Source organism: Uloborus diversus, chromosome 8, assembly GCF_026930045.1.
Source record: "Uloborus diversus isolate 005 chromosome 8, Udiv.v.3.1, whole genome shotgun sequence".
In the NCBI taxonomy this organism is placed as follows: Eukaryota; Metazoa; Arthropoda; class Arachnida; order Araneae; family Uloboridae; genus Uloborus; species Uloborus diversus.
Window position 1 is genome coordinate 41,468,285 of NC_072738.1, and position 24,134 is coordinate 41,492,418.

Consider the following 24,134-nt stretch of genomic DNA (forward strand, 5'->3'; position numbering starts at 1 on the left):
AATACCTCTGTGGGTGCTGGACCAGGGATCACTTGGTTTTAGGTCTGGATTAAAAAATCAGAGCTGTCTTCAGGGTCTCAACCAACTGGTTAAACCACAAATAGTGGTAGGTATGGGAGTGAAAGGTGGTAATATGTGGATAACTTGGATTGAGCTGGTTTTGAAGTAAAACAGGTTCTTGTGTGCTGGTTTCAAATGATTGAGAGGGAATCATTCCAAATCGTTTTATAGCATGATAGTATAGACAAAGTACTTTCAAATCATGGGGGGGGGGGGGGAGTCTTCAGAAAATTTGTGGATTGAGTTGGTTTTGATACTAAACACTTCAAATGTTCCCAATAGATCCTAATTTGCAGGAGTGTTTGCATGTGAATGCCAAATCTCTGAAGATGGGCTAACCCATCCACCGAAGGCTTTCTCCAGTTCTTCTGCAACAGCAATAGTAATGTGATCATTGTAGAGGCCGCTGACAATCTGAAGCCCAATTGGTAACCCTTTGCTACTCAGAGTGATTGGACACTGACTCACTGGCAACCCCAACAAATTGAAAATGGCAGTGTACGAAACGTTGAAGGGTTTCAGTAAGGCCTGGCCATGATATGGCGCATAGTCTGGCCCCGTTGGGTAGACGAATATGCCGTTGAATCCCAAGATGTTTTCAAATTCCTTCTCAATGTCATTCAACATTTGATAAAATTTGCAGGCTTGCTTCTCTGTTTTTGGAGTCAAGATCTTGTTCATGAAGGCAGAGACTATAACTGGAAGAATATGATCAGATACGCCAAAGAGCCATTTCATGAGCTCAACGAAAATGTTGGCATCCCCATTTCGACCAGTCATCTCAACGGTAATGGGTTTCATGTCAGAAGTAGTTATTATTTTTGACCATATTTCAAAGCTATGCTTCATATTTTTTATGCTCACTTTTTCGGGTTTCAGTCCATAAGTTTCATAAAAATAATCCAACACCTAAAACATAAGATATGAAAATCAAATTTAAAATTGGCTTTAGCACAAGTAACTAGCACAGAAAATTCCCCAGTTCCTTAATAAAAGAATTAACATACTTAATTAATGATAAAACAGAATGAAAAATTACCTTCATTTGAGCCCTTGTAATTTCAGGATTTACAGCAGATATTAAGGGATTGCCACCATCATTTTCCATATAATATATTTTTAGATCTCTGAAATCTACCTGTTAAAAATGGAAAACAAACTTTAGTTGAGTCAAAAAACAAGGTGAGAGACAAAATTTCCTGGGAATATATAAACGCACATGTTAAGACATTTACACTTCTTATACTATATTTTAAAAAGATTCCAAATGGTTTGCTAAATGGTAGCTAAAATTATGACTTGATCTCATACTAGTGGTGTAGAAAAATGGGTGGTCCCCAGGTACAGATACCTCCCTTGAAGCTCAAAGTTAAATTCCTACAATGAAAGTTAACATTATTCTCCTGGGCTTAGAAGATGTTTTTCATCACCTAATTAGTTTTGCGTATAGAGGAGATCTATGTGAAATTATAGTAGAATTCGAAGTGCTTCTATGTACATTTTCAAGTGTTAGAGTTGGCTATTTTGATCATGGATACCCCTCTAGAAGAATTTCTTGCTGTGTCCCTGCATAATACATAATGTTACTCAAAAAGTTTTGATATCTAATATCATCACTTATCAAAAACAGTTATATCTCAATGAGATAAATGTATTACAAAATGGTTACAATGATAATTTAAATGCCAAACAATAGACTAATTTCTTTATATTTTTGTCAAAAAAAAAAGAAAAAAAAAATTCAAAAGAATTGAAACTTATTGATATTTAGAATTGAATAAATATTTTTGTGCTTGAAAAGTAAACTAAGATACAACAACGCTTTATTGCACAAACAGTAATCTGCAATTTTATACGATAAAACGTTGTTATATCTTATTTTATATTGTTATTAGCTAAAAATTATATCAAATTTGCAATGAATCTTCCAAACCAACAAACATGTCTTCTTTTAATGTTTTGAATACCAAAATCTGCTTAAACAATTGCTGATCAATTAGCTCGAAAACAAGTTATTTAATGTTTGTTATAATTTTTAACACATTATATCCAATAGAATCAGAACTAATTGTTGCATTACTGCATTGTTGTAAATAGTAGAACTCAATTTCAATAAACCTCTAATGGGTAAAAATGTGTAACAATGAAATTATGTCCAAGAATGCAGTTCACCGTTGGTAATAAATTTATTGTTTTGAGTTATGCTATGCATCTTGTGGTGCAACAATGTTCAAAGAGTCTACGATTTTCCTCTCTTATTTATTAACGTAGTAAAGACATATGTACATAGATGTAAGGAGATAAGGTAATAAATTTACACTGTTTTGAGTTATGCTATGCATCTTGGGTGCAACAATATTCAAAGAGTCTACGATTTTCCTCTCTTATGTATTAACATAATAAAGACATACAGTGGCTCCCAAAAGTGTTTGTACACCTACGACTTTCAATGAAATAGGTCCTTATCCATTGGTTAGAATTAATATTTCAGAATAGGTATTTTCTTATAAGATTTATGATCTATTTTTAACAAAACCACATGAAAATTTTTAATAAAACATTAAAACTTAATTTTTTAAAAATCAAAAACCAAAAAGTGCCGGAAATTTTATCTCACAAGTCTTCGTACACTTTGAAAAAATGTCAAAAAATTAGTGAATAATCTAACTTTTTACTTAGTTATTATTTAGTAGAATATCATGCAGTAGCAACAACAGCTTTTAAACGTCTGGGAATAGATTTCATTGTTTTTTCTTTCTTTGTTTGGGAAATTTCTGAGTAAGCGTTCAGCCGCACTTCGAGCCTTACTGTTTCTAGTTCGCTTTTCGTTTCAATGGTGTATTTTCGTAATCTAGCCACCAGATATCTCCAAATATATTCCATTAAGTTTAAATCTGGCGATTGATGAGATATTTCTAAGCTTAAGGACAATTTTTGAGGCACCAAACGCAAACATATGCTTCTTATCGTTATCTTGATAAAAAACAAAGTTGTTCCCAATTACCAAATTTTGGGCTAATAGTTTAAAATTGCTTTTTTAAATGTTTAAATGAACAGCATAATTCATTATTTCATTCGAAAAATTCCAAATTTCCAAGTCCTGATGCTGATATGCACCCTCACACAAAAACACCTTCACCGTCCTGATTAACTGATCCAACTAAGTTCTTAAGATTAAATTCCTCATTTTTTCTTCCATTTACAATTATACAACAATTTAACCCAAATTGTTGAATTTATTTTCATCTATACGTAAGAATTTGTTTCAAAACGTTTTGAGCTTATTCATTATTGATTTTACGACGGAAAGCGTAAGCTTACTGTTTTTCGCACGAACAAGAAAATTTCTACGGGAGGAGGTTCCATTTAATCCAGCTAATCAGAGAACTTGGCGAACAATTTTAGGTGAAAATTAAACGTAAAATGTTTCATTCAATTCTGCAGAAACTTTTTCAGTTCTGAAATGTGTATTTTTTATATTTTTTTAACTGTAAACCTCCGATCACGATTTGTTAACTTTGCCAGTTGACCTTTTCTTCGATACGATTCTTATCTTTAAAGCATTTTATCAGGCACTTCACTATAGCATGATATAACTTAACTAATTTAGAGACATTTCAAACCAATTTACGGCTACTGGGAAAAAAATCAAATTTCGAATCGTGAACAATCGTGTTTGTTGTTTTCTACGCATACCTGCCATTTTAAAATAATAAATAGAATATTGGGGAATAAATAAACAAAAAATTAAAGGCAAATGACTTTACAGTGTCATTACAATGCAAAAATAATGAAAGAAACCACATATGATAATTTTAATTATGAATTTATTCAAAAATATTTCACGATGACTTTGACTCACGATATTGTACGATGACTTTTGTGGCGTATTTTTTCTCTGTCTCTTCGTTCCTTGACAAATTTCAAAAATAAAATATGGCAATATTTTGAAAAAAACTACTGGGTTTTATTCAGAATGGCATAGGAATGGTGTGAAAAAAAAAATTGGACTTCATATTCGAATTCAGTTTTGCGTTATTTTGGTTTTACTACAAAATTCCAAGGTGTACAAACACTTTTGGAAGCCACTGTATGTACATAGATGTAAGGAAATAAGTAGATAAATGAAGAGATATAGATGGGAGATAAATACAGAGGCAATATAGAGATAGATATACACAGATGGGGCCGTGGTAGCCCGATCGTAGAGTGTCGGATTCAGGTCCGGAGGGTCCTGAGTTCGAACCTCGATGGTCGAAGACCCACCGTCGTCATCAAAGGGGACTGGGCGACGTTAAATATGCTCGTGGTCTCAATGTCCTCCAAGTGAAATGATACCTCTGGGGGTGCTAGCACAAGGTAGCTATTAGCTCCTGGACTAGTTCTAAATTCTCATTAACAGTTCGATCCGGTGATGGTGCTGCCATCTATCAGTATATAAAATAATGGAGGCAAGGCACTTAGTATGCAGTCCTCGACATAAATACAGTTGCAGTCAGTTGTGACTCTGAATAGGAATAGGAATATACACAGATTGATAATGATAGGAATAACAGAAAATGTTTTACTGAAATTAATATTTGTACAGATTAATGAATATAGGCAGATAGAGACAGACAGCTAACTATAAAGATAGATAGATATGTATCGATAAACAGTGGTGTTCTATAGGGTATATACTCCATATACGCCATATACTCTCAAATATTTTCTATGTACATGTACCTCAAGCTTCAAAAAATTTCATATTATGACATATTATGTATATGATTGCATACACATATTGTGTGTAGTGGATTACTTGCAGTATTCCCTTTAGAAAAAATTGATGGGAACATCACTGTCGATAAATATAATTTGATAACTATTTTTTAAATTGATAAATAGGTATAGATTGATAATCGTAGAGAAAATAGTAAAAATAGAGAAAACATAAATAAATTGATAAAGTACACAGACATAGACACTGATTAAAATATTTTTTATATTGCCAACAAAAGTTCTTTAAGCAGCCATAAAATTTGACAATCTTGATCTCTTTGTATGAGAAGGGAATTGCAAAAAAAGGCAAACTATGTAACCACCAAAGGCTCCTAGCTCCGAATAAAATCTACTTTCAAACACAACCTCATATTTTTCAATAATGCATTATTTTCACTATAATATAATTTATTTTGCAGGTTATGTCTTCCCTGTCTTTATGTTGTCCACTTCCATGTGAAAGCAATCTAATGTTCACACATAGTGGTTCTGCTATCAGCTTGTAAGTCCTAGTGCAAAATTTTTTATACCTTCAAAAAAAAAAAGAGAGAGAGAGAGAGAAAAGGGGGGGGGGAGCTCAATTTGAGGGTGACTAAAGTACCAAGGTCCTTCTGAGCTGCAAACGTTGCGGGTTGTACAGGACAATAAAATACCTAGATTTATAAAATGTGATTGGCTATTTAATGAAAATTTGAATTTTCAGGTCAACAAATTGATGTGAAAAAAATTATAGTAACAAATATGAAATTCTTCCTCCAAAAACATGGAACTAACTGTTTAAAAAATTATGGGGAGTACATAAGATGAAATGTTAACTTGCTATCATTTAAATGAAAATAAATACATGATTACAGAATGGGGGGGGGGGGGATCTTTCATTACAGATACCCATAAATTTTTTAAGCCTTACTAATGCAGTGCCATGGGAAATTTTTCAAAATTTTTATGAATTGGGATTTTTTTTGAAAAATACATTCATAAATGCTCACCTTTTCATTAAGCTTTAATTTCTTAGCATGATCAACGGCTAAAATTTTCAACACAGGCATCAGATCTGATGCGTAACGACACATAGGGCCAGTCATCAAAAATGATTGTAAAGGAGGCGCAGCAGTAGGATATTGTCCAGCATTGCTCACAACCCCTGAGAAATAAATGTGACAGGAACATGTGATATTATTAAGAAATCATTAGGAACAATAGAGCAAAAGACAAAAACTTGTTGACAAAATTTGGTAATGAGGCAATATATATGTTGCTGTGAACAGGGCCTGATCAAGATAAGGTAATGCCCAGGTCCTGGTAAAATTAGTGCCCCTTTCACAAGAAAATCAACACATTTTAAAAGTAGTAGTTTCCAAAAAGGAAACTACAGGACCACATTAATCATGCCCTGACTGTGAAAGAAAGAAATCAAGTCGACACTATTTGGTGAGTATCAACATTAACATGCCAAAATCATTAGCAAAAGGCCAAATATTTCCAGTGAGTTACAGGTCTACATTCTCCAATTTTGGGCTTTCATAATAGCATAGATATACGCTCTATCAACATGCTATTATGCATAAACTTATTTGATTTAAAGTTATTATTATCTAATAATTAATTTATGGCTAGTACTATATTTAGATGCAGTCAAACCTTGATATCTCGAAACCCTTGATGTCTCAAAAAAATTTCCCCCAGACTTTTCTATAAAAACCCCTACTATGTATTTTCCATAGTTATCTCGAAATTTATTTTTCGAAACCCTTGATTTGTCAAAATTTTTGCACAGAAGCAAGTTTCAATTGTTGTTTTTCTTTGGCAATTTTTGTAGTAAAACCAGTTCCAGGGACGATCGCTTAACGTTTTTCATCCCTTTTCTTGGAAATTTTGTGAGAAGGGGATTGGGGCAAGCTAATAGAGGAGTGTTGTAATGAGGCGGGTGTGCTGTGTTTTCTCCAGAATTCAAAATCTTTGTGCATTTCTCTTGAACATGTCGTCCACTTTGAGGAAAAGTGGTCGATTTTTCGTACGTCAGTTTTCCAGCTAAAAAGGAAAATGCGCTCCTCATTTTCATCATTCTGCTTCTTTGATCCCTACAAAATGGCTGCTGAGAACTTTCTGAATGTGGGGTTACTAATTGAAAATAAAATTAGAATTTTTAAATTTTTAGGTGAAAAAAACCAAGTTGAAATTGTTGTTCATTTCAAAATCTCATCCTGTGCACTTTCAACAATTATAAAATTTCAAATCTAGTAAAATATTGAAAACAGTTTTATTGATCATAATTCGAAGCGGTCCCATAGCACATATGAACCGCTCAGAAGCCAATGCGGTTAAGTCCATTTTTTGATATTTTCAGATTTTTGGAAATTTTGATGAACTAAATAATAATGTTCTTAGTTATTAAAGGATTTACTCATTGGTTGCTTTTTTCTAGGTTAGACAGCCCTTTTTTTAATAGCTTCTGAATATAGTGTATAATAATTTCAGAAGCCATTGTGAATAAGTCCACCTTTTATCAATATTTTTTTACATAAACCATGAAATAAAAGTTAAATTGTTCTTCTTCTTTCGGTATTTGTTGGCAACACTGAAAAACAAGAAATTCACAGTAACTTTAACTGTCACCTTCTAATTAGAATTGTTTGAGTTTTATGCGTCAGAACACAAAAATATTACGTTGAAGTGTTTGCGAAAATTATTGTGTTATCAAAAACATTAAATAAATTTTCTTTAATAACTGTAAAAACTCTGACTTTTTAAAATAATAAAATAAATTTATTGTAAGGGTATAAAAACTAAAAAAAAAATCTATGGAAATAGAACACAGTGAAAGTGAAAGTGATGCGATATTTCATTCTAATTCAAGGAGAGTTAACCGTATTGATTCTGATACATCGTCAGATAACGAAGATACAGAAAATCATCGAAATAACGGAAAAGTTGGTAGAAAACACAGCAGAAATCTTGGGAAATGGTCGAGAAATGTTGAGAAACAAAAAAGGATACAAGGTAAACAATATCAAAATAGAAATAAAAGAATAATTCCTGCAAAGAAATTTGATAATAAACCTTTTAACTGTTTACGACTTCGTAATCGCAAGATAACCTTTTATCAAAGAAAACAGGCGATGAAAATTTTTTACAAGCTTAATGATCATCATATGCAAAATATATTTTTAAGTGGGTTAATTAGAGTCCATGTTATCAAAAGACAACGACCCAGGAATAACACCAATGGACCAAGATCTCAGTCTTTTGAATATTTTATTAGTCTTAACGGCCAAGATGTTGGTGTTTGCAAAAAATATTTTACAGAAACATATCAAATAAGTAACGGGCAACTATATAATTGCTATTCAAAGGAAGATCTGAAGGCCCACCGGGGGCAACATATTCCAGGTAACAAAATACATGATTCCCATGTACGAAAACATATTCATAAGTTCCTTTCCTGCTATTTCAAGCAATTATACAAGTCATAATCCCAGATGCAGATACTTAAATTCAGAACTTTCTATTGTAAAAGAAAGAACCCTTTCAGAGTTATAGAAATGAATCCACAAGAATTTCTTTCCACAAAACCATTGGAAGAAGCTGTTACCAGCAGAAAAAAATCAACAAGTAGACTAACAGTCAATTGGCTTAATATGAGATGGATAAAATTGGAAAGGTCAAACCCAAGCAGCATTAAGTTCAAACATAATTTTGACGAGGTTGACACCTTTCATGTAATTGATATTAAAAAAAAAAAAAAAATAGGTAGGCCAGTAAATTTAAAAAATATAACTCAACCTATATTATATCCTAATGGCAGAACAATTTCAAGAGAAACAAGCAAAGACATCATATGTTTATTAAAGTATATACCTCCAATTAAACACGACTTTTACAGGACATTAAGGACAACACGTGGAGATCAAGATTTACATTTAAATAACTCGCCAGAAGATGATGTTTATTATGATGAATAAACAGAAAACTTATGACCCAATAAATGTTATTTTATTATTTTTACATAAATTTCTTATATTTTTCAGCTGCCAAAAGGTATAAGTCCTAAAATTTTTACGATGCTGTCATTATTTCAATAAATACTTACGTTTTTATTAACACATCCTGTACATATCTTGTTTTTTTTGCAAAGTTTACACCTCGAAAAAAGACTGTATACACTTTTCCAATTAAATTAATAAACCCAAGAATTTTAAAAACTAATGTATCAAAAAACATTACTTTTCTCAGTTTTTGTGTTTTGGACCTTAACCGCATTGGCTTCTGAGCGGCTCATATATAAATGCATATAGTGTACATGTGTGTAATTATGAGAGAACTAGTGTAATTTTTTAAAACCTTGATAGGTCGAAAACTCAATATCTCGAATTTTTTCCTCGTCCAGAGAGATTCAAGATATCGAGGTTATACTGTATTGAACTATGAGCAAAATTTTCAGTCACTAACTCTTATGTTGTTGGTCAATTCAAATATAATTATGAGATCATGATGCTTGATTCACTGCACTTTTTTTTTCTAAACCGGCATTAGTTGGTAGTTTGTAAATTTGATTCATTTTACTTTTTCATAAAAATTGAATTGAGATTTTCTCAATGTTAAATAGAGTCCTTTTCACAGAACAAACTTGTGTTAAGAAAGTTTTTTAAATTTTGGCTTTTTGGCTCTTTTAATTATTATAGGAAGTGCATAATAACTTGTGCAATGCAATTTAATGACTTTTGTGGATTTACCATTTATTTAATCTCTGCATTGCATTTTAGTTTTATGCATGACCTCAGTCACTTTTTAAATAATAAATTTCAATCATAATATTTTTCCTGTCTAAAAAGGTAAACATTTCTGACATTAGGTAATTGTGTTTTTGGACTATTATGATTTTTTTCATTACTACTATGATTTTTTTAATTACTAATTTACTGTTATGTTTTTCTTTCATTGGGCGTTTTTTTTAATTATTATTTTAGGGTATTACCACTGCATAATTTCTTCTATTCTTTTTCTATATCCAAAAATTCTTATTTATTTGTGCAGTTTAATTTAATTTACTTATAATTTTTGAGTTTAAAATATTTCCCCTACTGGTGACATATGTATTTTAAGGCGATTTCATCTCAATTAAAATTTACGTAAAATAGCCCCCTTTTCATGATACTGTTTAAATGATAACTATTCAAAAAAAAAGTAGCAGAATGAATTCTTTCATGAAAACTCAAAGTTTTAATTTGAATGGACAGCCGATAATAAAGGTGTGGGGGGAAAAATGTCAATATTAAGATATTATTTTGGCTTATATAAGCCATTTTGGCTATTTTTGATTACACTTGGCAGGAAAAAAATCAAAAGCATTAGCCAAACGGATCTACATTTCGCCTATCATTCATCACACATAATATGAATATTACAAAGCAGGGTTGGCAAGGTTTTGGACACAATGGTAAAAACCATTGTGTCCAAAAAAAACCCTGGACGGTTTTTTTGGGGGGTTCAGGGTTTTTTTGGGGGTTTTTCAGGGTCCAAAAAAACCCTGTAAAACCCTGGACGGTAAAAAACCAGGGTTTTTACCGTCCTGTCCAAAACCCTAGTGTCCAAAACTGTCCAAAACTATATTTTTAGAACAATTGTATTGTGTGAGAAAACATCAAAAACAGAATAAAATGTATCAAAGTAATGTTTTATATTGAACATTTATTCAATGAGAACATTCAACTTATGATGCAGCTGATTTTAATCCAGTTACATAGAAATTGAATTCTTGATTAACATTTTAATTTGTATGAATGAGTTTATTTATTTGTTTATTTTTTGATAATAGTAACGAAATTTCCCTATGTTTATGCATGTGTGCACATGAAAGCAATGTTGGCAAGGTTTGTTATCATCCTGTTCAAAGCCTCTGTGTCCGAAAGTGTCCAAATTTTGAAAAACTATATTTTATGAGAAAATATCAAAACAGAACAAAATGTGTCAAAATTATTTTTTTGACCATTTAATATTTATTCAAGGTGAACGAACATTCAAGTAGGATAACTTATTTATGCAACTGATTTCAATTAATCTAGTTGAGTAAAAATTAAATTCTTCATTGAACATTTCAATTTGTAATGCAGGGGTTTTTTCCATTTACCAAATTTTTCGACATTTATGTGTGTGTGCAAAAGAAAATGTTCAAAATATACTGCAATAATCGACTTAAATGCAATAAATTTTTTTTTTTCCCTTGGCACCTTAATATTGCACATTTAATAACATTCCTTTGAGTTACAAATGAAACTGAAATTAGTTGTCTTGGTAGTGTTGTGATTCCCTTTCAGAAGTCTACCAACTGTTACATAAGGAAGTTTTTATGTAATAGTTATTGGCATTTTATTTAAGTAAAAATATCTTTTAAATGAACATTTTTAAGAAAAGTACTATCAAATACTCATTATTTTGACCTCATTAATATTTATATTTATGCATTACAAAAATTGCAGTAATACGAATTAATTAGATTACACCCCTTTAGCATCAGCTTAGTTTTGGACAGTTAAAGACAGTTTCGGACACTTTTGGACAGTTTTAGACAGTTTTGGATGGTAAAAACCACCTGTCCTGTCCTAAAACCAGTTTTGGACAGTCCAAAACCCAACCCTGTTACAAAGAATGTAAAATTTATTGATCAGATGATTCTGGAAGAATATAATAGTAATTATTTAAACAATAGGTTTAAAAAAATATTAAAGCATTTTACTACTTTAGTTTCAGTATTTTTATTGTATTTTATTATATAATTAAGTATTCTTGTGCTTTTAAGTCTTATTTTTGATTGTACTTGCTTTCTTAAAGTGTTTTTCTATTCTGTGTAGCTAAGCCTAAATTGTGCTTGATTTCTTGTTAAGCCTGACTGCTCTGTTTAGGGTGTAACTTGTTTATTTTAATTTACTGCTTGTCTTAGGATTTAGTAATATTTGTATCTTTTACTTCCAATGCTTTCTAATTCTAATAATTAGCAATATTTCTCCAATTTTGTATTTTTGTATTGACTTTTTAAGTGTACCATTTTGAGCTAGAATGGGAGTTATATGCATAATGAAGGAGGTTAAAAGTGGTAAAGGGGACAAGTGGATTTCTTGTGACCTATGTCAGATGTTCTGCTTGTTTAAGGGGAAGGATGAGTCCTGAGAAGGGATTTCATTTGCACAAATTGTGTTGAACTCTCAGCAATCAGAGTTAGGATGCTTACTTTGGAGGGTGAGTTAGCATTAGGCTGTAGGCGTGTAGATGGGGTAAACACTCCAGAGGGAAAGGGGGAAGTTAGCAAAAAGGAGGTTGGCATTAGCTGTGTGTTAGATAGTGGGAATATTCCCAGAATTAAAGGAGGAAGTTAGTAAAAAGGATGTGGGAATTAGCTGTGTGTTAGATAGTGGGAAAATTCCAGAGGTAAAGGGGAAAGTTATTGCTGAGGCGACTGACTGGGAAACAAAGGGTATAATTTTGGGAGATTCAATGGTGCGTGAGGTGGGAAACTCAATAGGCAGAGTTAGACGTAAGGTGGCTAGATGTTGTTTGCCCAGGGGCTCGGGTGAGAGATGTAAATAGGGTTGCTGAAAAGAAGGGGGTATTTAATAAAGAGGATGTAGTTACTTTGTGGGTGGGAACTAACGATGTAGGCCATAGTAACAATGATGAGTTTACAAAGGAATGGGATTCCCTGTTGGACAAAGCAACCAACTGTTCGGCAAATGTCCAAGTGGTTGGTTTGCTTCCCAGGTATGGAGTGCATAGGAGTTGGTTAAACCAACGGGCTAGGTGTATGAACCTGATACTCAAGGAAATTTGCGTTTAAGCGTAGTATCAGGTTTATTGTTGGGTGGAGTAGATGTAAACGAGATTGAGATTGCTAGGGATGGCCTACATCTGAGCTCTACAGGGGTCAAAATGGTTAATAGTTTGGTTTTAGAGGCTTCAGAATCAAAAAACTAAGTTGGAATGGGGGGCATGGTTTAAGGAGCAGAATTCGAAAGGGTACTAACTATCGGGATTTTAGTAGAAACGGAAATAGGGTGGCTAATAAGAGAAAAGATTTAACACTTGGGATTCAAACAATCGTGCAAGCATTAAATAAAAGTAAGATGGGCTTACTTAAGGTTTTTTATACAGATGCTCATAGAATTATGAACAAGATGGAAGAATTGAAAAGCATAATTATAGACGAGAGGTTGGATATTATTGGAGTTACCGAGACATGGGCTACCGAAAGTGATGATGATTTATTATCTATTGCTGGGTATAATTTGTTTAGACAAGATAGAGTAGGTAAAAGAGGTGGTGGGGTTTTATTTTATGTCAGAGACACTTTAATTTGCAACGAATTGGTAATTAATGATAAACCTAATGAGATTGATATGATTTGGCTGGAGTTGATTAGTAATAGGGGCAAAAAACTACGTTTGGGGAATATTTATAGGCCACCCAACTTAGGCCAGGGTCAAGACGAACAGATGTTTAGTATTATTAGTGACATTTCTAGCAAGGGGTCAGTCATCATAATGGGAGATTTTAATTTTCCAGGAATTGATTGGAATAATTTTTACCATAGTAATAGCAGAGAAGAGGATTTTTTTAAAGTAATTGGTGACTGTTTCTTAGATCAAATTGTAACTCAGGGTACTCGACAGGACGCGATTTTAGATCTAGTTTTCTGCCACATGGAAGGCTCTGTTCAGGGGTTATGTGTAGGGGAACACATTGGAGATAGTGACCACAACAGTATTAGGTTTGGGATTAAATTTGATATGCACAAAGTAGAGAATTTTAGGTTTGTGCCCAATTTCAGAAATACTGACTTTGTGGCACTTCGGCAGAGTTTGAAAGCAGTTTTTTCTTCTGGATTGGACAATAGCGATGTGAATCTTCAGTGGGCAGAGTTTAAGGAAAATCTAGCAAATACGGTTAGGGATCATGTTCCTTTTAGGAGAAAGGATGTCAACACTAAAATTTGGCCAATGTGGTTCTCCAGGAAAACTAAAGACGCTCAAAATTACAAGCAAGCTGCTTTTTATAGGTTTAGAGAAACAAGTCACAGTGCAGATAGGCTCCAATATTGTAAGAAGGCAAGGCGTAAATTTAAGTATTTGGTACGGATTCAGAAAAGAGGGTTGGAGCAAAGACTGGCAGATAACATAAACAGGAATCCCAAGAGGTTTCTTGCATACGCTAATTCGGGGAAAGTTCGAAATAGTCATATTGGGTCACTGGTTGATGAGCACGGAATTTTAATTCAGGACGATAATGATATTGCTAATGTTCTTAATAACTTTTTTCGAGTGTTTTTAACGATAACTGTATCTCAACAGTTGACACCAACAAGACACAAGCTATAATACAGCTTGAGGACTTTGTATTTTCCAGGGATGACGTTTTACTTCATTTGAAAAAAATTAAAGAGACTAAGGCTCCGGGGCCAGATAATATTTATCCGAAAATTTTAGTTGAATGTGCAGAGGAATTAGCAGATGTAATCGCAAACATTTTCAATGCTTCTTATAATTCGGGGACAGAGCCAGAGGACTGGAAGCTGGCTAACATTACACCGCTCTTCAAGAAAGGGTCTAAAGGGAGTGCGGAAAATTATAGACCTGTGAGTCTAACTTCGGTGGTTTGCAAAATTTTTGAAACATTGATGAAAATTAAGATAGTAAATTTTCTAGAGACTAATAATCTATTGACTAGTTTTCAGTACGGTTTCAGGAAAGGTAAATCTTGTGTAACTAATTTATTACATTTCTATGACAAAGTTACCATGGCTTTGGACAATAAGAAGCCTGTAGATGTTGTTTACATTGATTTTCAAAAAGCTTTCGATAAGGTACCGCATGTTGCTCTACTTAGCAAATTAGCTGATATAGGAATAGGAGGGAAAACTTTCATTTGAGTAAAAAATTGGCTGACCGGAAGGAAACAAAGAGTAGTTGTAAGGGGAAATTATTCTGATTGGAGTGAGGTCTTAAGGGGGGTTCCTCAAGGATCAGTGTTAGGGCCTGTTTTGTTCATTGTCTTTATGAACGATATTCACAAAAATATTTCTGGGAACACGAATTGTTTTGCTGATGATGTCAAAGTTATGGGGACTAGAAAATGAAGAACAAGCAAATCAGCTGCAAGAGGATCTAGATAATATTACGGAGTGGGCTGATAAATGGGGTATGGCTGTTAATGTTGGGAAATGTCAAGTGCTACATTTAGGGCATGGAAATAAGTGTACAAGTTATTATTTGCAAGGTTCAGTCTTTAGTCAGGCAGACAAAGTTACTGATCTGTGGGTCCTAATAAGTCAGGATTTAAAGTTAAGCCAACAGTGCAGCATTGCTAGCAACAAAGCCAATAATATGCTTGGGTTTATCAATAGATCTATTTCAAATAAATCTAAAGAAGTTCTTCTGCCCTTATATAGAAGTTTGGTAAGACCCCATTTGGAGTATGCTGTTCAGTTTTGGTCTCCTTATCTTAAGAAAGACATTAATGTATTGGAAAGGGTTCAAAGGCGGGCTACAAGGCTAATAAGTGGACTTTCCCACTTAGATTATGATTCCAGGCTTAGAAGGCTAAAAATGTACAGTCTTGAGCAAAGAAGAGACCGAGGGGACATGATTCAGCTGTTTAAATTTATTAAAACGAAAGATGTTACGGGTCTAAAGTTTAGCACTGAAAACAGGACAAGGGGTCATTGTTTTAAGCTATTTAAATCTCAGGCTAACATGGATATTAGGAAAAATTATTATTTTAGCAGGGTAGTGGAACCTTGGAACAGCTTACCGGAAGAGGTGGTAATGAGCAAAGGAGTAGACAGTTTTAAGAGGGCCATTGATCTTCACTGGGGATTGTAAAGGACCAGTCTAGCTGGGCCCAGAGCATAGCTGCCAAGTGCTCCGTTTTTCCCGGAGTTTCTCCGATTTTTATTGCGTACTCCGAAAATCCGATTTTTTCCAAAAAACTCCGTTTCTTTGACTTTGCTTGTACACTTTTCGATTTTTGAGGAAAAAGAAGAGATTTCCCTATCCTCGAAGGCAGGAATTATGCGCAAACTCAACAAAAGAGAAGACAATTTGATGCTTTGGAAGCTTAGTGTCAGGATAAACACTGAGGGGGAGCGCCAGTTGGAGATCGTCGTTTTTTCATCGAGTATTTCAGCTACGTGTAAAACGTAGCCGCCATGTTTGGTCATTCACAAGATGGAAGTTAGCAGACGATACTTAAGCGCCTTCGTTTTCAAAGACAAAGCAGAATTGGGTGTTTCTTTTAACTGCAAACTAATGAAAATAAGCAAAATGTGCTGCAAAATGGTTTTTTTTTTTGGTTATTTTAAATAATTTTATTGAGAAATATGAAAACAGTTATACCATTTAAAATTTCATTTTATCCTTATTGCTTTGGATACGGATGTGCTAAAAATTCGCAATTAAATTGTAGTTTCATGGGGATTTTTTATTTTTGAATTATTTTCATGCTATAAATTCAAAATTTTATATCTGAATTTTTGACTTAGTCGCCATATTTGGTCATTTGCGAGATTTTAGTACACAAGACTTAAGTGGCCAAGTTTTCAAAATCGGAATTAGATGTTTATTGCAATGCAAACTATTGAAAATAATGCAAAATGGACTGTTTTTTGTTTTTTTTCCCCGGAAAATTCTATATTTTTTTCTTGAAAAATGCAAAATTTTTTCTTCAGAATATTATTTTATCCTCATTGGTTTAGACTAACGTGCTAAAAACTCGCTATTTCGTCTAAATTTTAGTTTTTTAAGGGTCATTAATTATTTATATAATTGTTTTTCATGCTGTTAATTCAAAATTTTATATCTGAATTTTTGACTTAGTCGCCATATTTGGTCATTTGCGAGATTTTAGTACACAATACTCTTAAGTGGCCAAGTTTTCATAATTGGAATTAGTTGTTTATTGGAATGCAAACTATTGAAAATAATGCAAAATAGGCTTTTTTTTCGGAAAATTCTAAATTTTTTTCTTGAAAAATGCAGAATTTTTTTTCTTAATATTATTCTATCCTCATTGGTTTAGACTCTAATGTGCTAAAAATTCGCTATTTCGTCTAAATTTTAGTTTTTTTAATGCTCATTAATTATTTATAATTACTTTTAATGCAACAAACTCAAAAATCTATTGTCTTGACTTTTTCGCTTTGTTGCCCTGTTTTGTCATTTGCAACATGAAGTAGACAAGACTATTAATAGCCTAAGTTCCCGAAAACAGAATTAGTTGTTTGTCTCAATACAAACTATTAAAAATAACAGAAGGCAAAAAGTTATGTTTTTTTTAAAAAATAATTTTCTTGAAGGGGAATTTTTTTTTTTTTTTTAGGGAAGTTGTAAAAACTGCCTCCCCCTCTCCAGTTTGTATTTCAAAACTTAATGACATTGGTGGCCACTAATTTTTTGGAGTCGAGTGCCACTGGCCACCTTCAAAATTTCAGAGTCTTGACCTTTACTACGAAGTTGCTTTACTTCCAAGTATAAGAAATAATTGTTTTTTTTAAATCTTCAATATGTTCTTATGCATGTAGGATATGTATAAAAGCATATTTTTAAAAAGGATTGCAGTTTTATTAAATCAAACAGTAATCATGTTTTTTAAAACTTTTCAATATGTATCTATGTAATGTTGCTTTTTTAATGTAAAATAATTTTGTTTTAAACTTGGTTGTAGTTTTGTTGAAAATCTAACATGAAAATTTAGAAAAGCATTTTATAAGTGCTTAGAATTTATGGAAACTTATGGTACAGAAGGAAGGTTTTGCGCAGGCCACGATTTCATGCTACTATTTTAGCCCTCAGTGCTCCTATTTTTTACCTTAAGTGCTCCTATTTTTTGTATCTTGAGGTTGGCAGCTATGCCAGAGCCTGTTGCTGGTCGTCACTTTTGTATTTGTATTTACTGGTTGAAACTCGTAGTTTTAATTTGGCGTAGTTTTTTCATTTGTACAAAAGTTCGAATACTGCTATTAGAAAAATCTACATTTCAGCATACAATGAAAATGTTTTTCTGTGCAAAAAGGATTCCCTTGAGGTATATCTAATACTCTTTTTATGCTTACATTATGCTCAGTGGTCTGGACGGAGTCAAAGCTTTAAAAAAAAAGGGAAGAACACCCTTTGATTAGCAATCAACTTATCTGATTGATAACTGTAGCCTGCATAAAGGAGTCGAAACACCAAATAGCATTCCCACTGCATTTATTTTATTACGTGTGTTATCTGTTGTATGTTATGAGTACATGTAATGCGTAATATTACTGTAAATTTGCTATTATGTCGGACAACCTGAACTGGCCCGAAGTTCAGACAGTTTATAGCCGAACGCTCTACCGAAAAAAAAAAAACACAGGTAATTTTAAAAAATTTTTCTTGCTGAGAAGTCTTTTTATTTTTGAAAATTTTTACAATTTGTTATCGCAGGCTGTTTGAACCATTATGACTTAGATGGCAGCACGTGTTCATCATTTAACAGCACAGTTAAAATACGAAATAATTTGAACTAAGTTCTTTTTTAAGTGTAGCTTTTCAAATGTAGTAAAAATGTGATACGCTATTTGTTTTTTTGCAAAAAGAAGAAAAATATATATATTACCCTTTAAATTGAGGTAGTATTTTTTTTTTAATTTGTACAAAGAGTCAAAAACTCATTAGAAGAATCTATATTTCAACATACGATTTATTATATTTTACTGAACAAAAAACAATTCCAATGTAGTCTGAAATTTTAAACCTGATACTTATATTTTCGCTTACAGTGTGCTTTAATTTTCTTCCCGGAGCCAAAGCTTTAAAAAAAAAAAAAAAAAAAAAAAAAAAACCTTACAATTGAGTATCAATTTAGCTCCGTGTTGCATCAAGTTTTCATAACAGCTAGGAGCGTTTCTACCTCATGTATTCCCTCATATTTAATATTTATTGTTCATGTAATGCGCGATATTTTTCTAATTTTTTGATGCAGATTGTCCGGACGTGGGCCCGAACACGCATTCTCCTGGTTAGCAGTCGAACGCTCTGCCAATCAAGCTATTCAGCTCTGTCGGTAACAGTGCAAGTTAAAGTTATAAATTTAACCGAAAACCACATTCTGTTTCTTTAAAACAGGTTTTTTTGCCCAAAAAAACAAATTTTAGACCGTGGGTCTATTTTTCGTCAGTAGCCTGCACGATAAGCTTTAAAATAAGGTGTAAATCAACGAAATCGATCAAGAATTGAGGAAAATCTCGCGTAGAAACCAAAAACAGGTTACAGAAATAATATATAAGGATGTGAATGTCATTTTCGGAAAATCCTGGGTGATTTGACATAGAATGACCCAATAGTGAACTGGTGACAGAAGCAGAAACACTTATGTTGTGACACATATTTAACGAACCATGAGAGCATGAAAAAAATGAAAGAAAAATAGCAAAAATTTGTATTTTATTTATTTTTTTTTAAATTTATTCATTTATTTTTATTTATTTGTTTATTTATTTATTTATTTTTTTGGTTGTACGTCAATAATTTGCTAACGCATATTCCTATACAACTTGATTCCAAATTGAAATTTTTAAAAAAATAATAATTATTTCTAACTGATTTCATTAGTTTCAATCAGTTTATCTTTATTAAAAGTTACAACACTGTAATAAACTTTTTTTTCACATATTAAATTTTAAAAATTATTTATAGTATTTATGTAATCATATAAGGTCAGTTTCGCTAAGTTCCTGAGTGTGACCTGAAATTGAAATATGTATATAGGTCTTTATCATGCATTTTTTTTAATGAATGTTTTGTTTCAAATTTTTCATTTAGTTTTTATCTGATGCAAGTGAAATTATGGACTTATTGTTGAAAGTACAAACAAATGCTGCTCCAATCGCAGAGGATGATCCACAGGTTTGTATTGAAAAAAGAAAGAATCTATTTTAATTGATATACGAAGCTCCAAAAATATAGTGTAATGTTCTTTCAATTTCCCTCATAGCTTTCATACATGATAGCAGCTTGGGCCAGAATTTGCAAAATTTTAGGAAAGGCTTTTGAACCTTATTTACCATATGTAATGCAGCCTGTACTTAAAGCTGCTGCTATTAAACCTGAAATTGCCTTTGTGAATTGTAAGTTACATTCTTCACTTCTCCTTTTTCCCCCAAAAAAAATTTTTTTTATCATGTCTTACCCTACATTTGCCTGCTTTTTTCATCATATGTATTGTTTCTAGCTGAGGATGCAAAAGTTGTTGAAAATGACGAAGATTGGGAACTGGTTAATTTAGGTGAAAAGGTATGTTTACATTATCTTTAATAACTCATTTCATCTAATTTTGCACTAAGCTTTGTGTGTATCAATTTTCCTAAAATTTATTTAAATTTCAGTAAAGATTAACTTTTGTTAGCCCACTTTTATTTTGCCATAGTAAAACTAACTAACAGATTTATATTAATATCCTTTCATTAAGTGCAATTGTATAAAAGAAATATTCAGTTCTTAAACTATTGAATTTTGTAAAACATTTTTTGTTTTTTATATTTTTTCTTTTTTTCTCTCTTTTATCATGCCTCAATTTTGTAACTGAGAAGCACGTTTTCTTACTGTTACAGTGGTGGACATAATTATAAAACACCTATCTAATTTCACAGATAGTGAAGGAAAAAATTCAGCACTTTTAAAAATGTTTCATCATATGAGTCAAAAACATCAATTTATTCTGTTATCGTATATAATTATTGTATAAGAATGATATTTTCATACAATTTCATGAAAAATCTTAAAAACCTAATGGAAAAAAATATCAGACGCCAACCGTGATTTCCAAATACAGTTGTTAACATAATTAGCTGCCACTAATGGTCTAAAAGAAAATCCTCTAATATGGTTGTTCAATATTTGTGGAGCCTCCATTGTTTTTTATCACATGAAAGATGTGATTCGGCATAGAATCTATCAATTGTAACAAAATGTCGCAAGACAGTTCTTCCCAAGCATTCTATAGCATTCTTTAGGTTTTGACACAGATAAACTGCCTCCCATTTCCAGCTAAGATCCTCCACAAGTTTTCGATTGGATTTAAGTCTATGGAGCGAGAAGGCCACGGGGGAACATTTATACTTTGCTCTGAAAGCCACTTTTTTATTTCGTATGATGCATGAATCATCATGTTATCGTGCTGAAAAGTGTAGTTTTTGCCACAAAGAAGTTTACCGTATATGGCTAATTGATCTTTAAAAAGATTCTTGTACTTTTCCGAATTCATTCTTGAATGCTCAAAAACAATGTCTGTTTTCCCTTAAGCAAAAAAACCAGCCCCAAAACATTACTGAGCAGATCCCAAAGAGTTCCTATACAGATACTGGCCCATTCTGATGCAATAATATAATATTTACCCCTCAATTAGAAGCTTTAATCAAAGTAAATGGCCAACTGTCCAAAAACTGCGGGAAAAGCTGAATTTCCTATTTGCCAAATTTTTGCACAGTTGATTGTGATTACAAGTGAAACGGAGCTGTATTTAAACAGAAAGGCAATGAAAAACCATAAAAGGAACGTAAGGAAGCAAAAAATGAAAAACCTGTACAGTGTACATATTTATTGATGTTAGTACAAAATAAAAGGCACGGGTAACAGAAATTCGCAAAAACGGATCACTTAAAAATAATCGCGGAAACAAACATTTTCATACATAAATATGATTATTGTTCATTCTAAATCGGAAACAAGATTATAAAATTTATTAAATTTCATTTTCTTTCCTTGCAAAAATGTATTTGCAAAAAAAAAAGCACAGAAAAACCTAGATGGGCAAAACGTTCCCGATTTTGGGAGAAAAACCGGAAATCAATTTAAGTGCGAGATTCCGTTTTTATTTCTTTACATTTTTAAAAGTTAGGGATAGAAGCAAATATGTACTATGTTTTTTTTTCTTTTTAATGGGTATTTTCTACTCTGATATATCATCAATATCGAGGAGTTGCTCATAATTTTTATCAGTGGCGTAGCTAGACCCGACTTTCGGGGGGGGGGGGTTACTTCTTATATATATATATATATATATATATATATATATATATATATATATATACATCTATAATATATATATATATATATATATATATATATATATATGTATAATCGCTTGGAATTTTTCCCTTTTCTTCTTTTTTTTTTCTTTCTCTTCTCTCTTCTTTTTCTCTTTTTTTTTTTTGAGACTAAATTTTCGGGGGGGTTTTGTCCCCAAACCCCCCCCCTTAGCTACGCCCCTGATTTTTATGTGCTGCATTTATGGCAGTGCGGCATTTCGGAACATATAAGTTTTTTGACAGACTCTTACTCTTGTTGGGGTGCGGCAATTATACCGATGCGTCGTATCTACTGTAAGTTATTGTACTCAGGCTGCCTGTTCAGGGGGGGGTGGAAGAGATATATGCTAGCATTTGATACCAGGTGCTCCCCCCTCACTCTCAATTTTATGAACAATTTCCGAATGAATATTTTTGTCGTATGATGAGGATTGAACGAAACTACATGCCTTCTGCACAGAGAACATTAGCAACTGATCTTTGGCTTTGATAAAAATGTTATGTTTACCATGCATGTATTTTTCCTTTTTTTTTTCAGTGACAAATTTTGGAACACGAAAGAGGTAAAAAATCATCAAACCAATAAAACAATATTCGTTTTTATTGCTTGATTCAAATTAAAACTGGCCCGTCATTCTGATTTTCCCCCGGGGGTGGCTAGCAAAGGATGTATACTGGATGCAAATATTATCTGAAAACAACAAAAACCGCACAAACTTGTTTAGTTAAGCATTAATTTGCCAAAGCCAGTGAGGGGAGAAATTGACCCCACTGACGCCCCATAAATGACGTGTCTGAAACAAATTTATGTTGAATGCTAAAAGTACACAACATAATACAAACCCTATAGTTTACTTATTTTGTTATTTATTTAGTTTAAATACTTTATTATAAATTTTATGTCCCATATTTAAGAACAAATTTATTTTAGTTCTGCATTTTCAGTCTTTTTCCTTTTCTTCAAATTCAAACATCTGCCCCTGTTTATGCAAGAATGCATGTCAGCTGCTGATTATTTTTAACTAAAACTAATTTAATATTTGCTTTGCTTTTTGTATCATAGTTTATGACAGCAGGAGCTGAAAGTGTTAGTATTTTCAAATGATAAATGGATGCTCTCGAAGGAATGTTTTTGTTTTTGACAAAACAAATCTTCCACAAAAATGATTTTATTGCACCAAAGTATGAGTTTTATTATTTTTTTTTTACGATCGCTATATTGCATTTTATTCTTTTACACTTAAAAATTTTATTACTGTTTTGTTGAAAAGTGTTTGTTTGGATTTTATTTTCATATATCTTTGTTTCCACCAGTTTATTTTTCATATTGATGATTGTCAGCTTGTTTCTTTCTTTTTGTTTTTGATACTCGGCCTTTCATTAAATCCATTTAATACTTCAAAAGTACTGTTAGCTTATTTTTGGGACAGTTTTAAATAAAAAATACTGTTAGTTTATTTTACATTAGAAATAAAATTTACTCTAAATTTGTTCCCTCTTTACGTGTGTTTAGTCCCATCGCTTCCTATTTTTCCTACTTTTTTAAGTGATTTTTTTTTCTACTTTTCCTGTTTTTTCAATTTTTTATTCCTTATTTCCTACTTTTCCCCCCCAAGAAAACACTTCGGGGTCTGACTGAGCCTCCACCCATTTGCTGGCTCACTAGTACATGAGAAGACTGCTGTAAATCATGCCAATAATACTGAAACCTGCCAGGACCATCCAGGTTAAACTTTTTTTTCATTGGAAAATAACAGAGAGTACCATTTGGAGGTACAGGCGATAGTTTGTTTAGCAAAGTTTAAACGTTCTATTTTGTGGCAGCTTAGAAGTGGTGGTTTTTTTCTGAACTTTTTATGTTTCATATAGGAAGCCAGGGGCAAATCCAGGATTTTTTTCTCACTACCTATTTTTGTGAAAGTACTTTATCAATATTCTATTTTTCTGAAAGGTTTTTTTTTTTTATTAGCATTGATTTTTCTGATCTTTTAAAGGCACATTCTAATTTTTATTTTTGTCTCAGAAAATTAGAGCAATTTAAACTTTAGTTTGAAAAGTGCAAATGTCATTAACTAATATTTTGAACATTTTTTTTTTTTTTTGAGGGTGGGGGAGACACAAAAGGTAGGGAAAATAGTATTGTATCTCAGCTCAATAAGCTTTTACTGTGTACAATTCAGGAAATCACCATCCCCTAAAACTGATGCTAAAAGAT

The 24,134-nt window shown here is 32.4% G+C and overlaps 1 protein-coding gene and 1 long non-coding RNA gene across 2 annotated transcripts in view; one reads left to right on the plus strand and one right to left on the minus strand.

Moving 5' to 3' along the window:
- Nucleotides 1-345: 345 nt before the first annotated feature.
- The window catches only part of LOC129228327 (fatty-acid amide hydrolase 2-A-like), a 50,296-nt gene continuing 26,507 nt past the window's right edge, over nucleotides 346-24,134 (minus strand). The window contains exons 5-7 of the mRNA XM_054863004.1: nucleotides 5,811-5,965; nucleotides 1,100-1,198; nucleotides 346-969 (exon numbers count right to left, since the gene is read on the minus strand). Of these exons, the coding sequence (XP_054718979.1) occupies nucleotides 346-969; nucleotides 1,100-1,198; nucleotides 5,811-5,965 (878 nt within the window). The remainder of the gene's footprint in view (nucleotides 970-1,099; nucleotides 1,199-5,810; nucleotides 5,966-24,134) is intronic.
- LOC129227803 (uncharacterized) lies at nucleotides 17,868-20,235 on the plus strand. The gene is made up of 3 exons (XR_008580875.1): nucleotides 17,868-19,739; nucleotides 19,828-19,960; nucleotides 20,065-20,235. It is a non-coding gene; the product is annotated as an uncharacterized LOC129227803 (long non-coding RNA).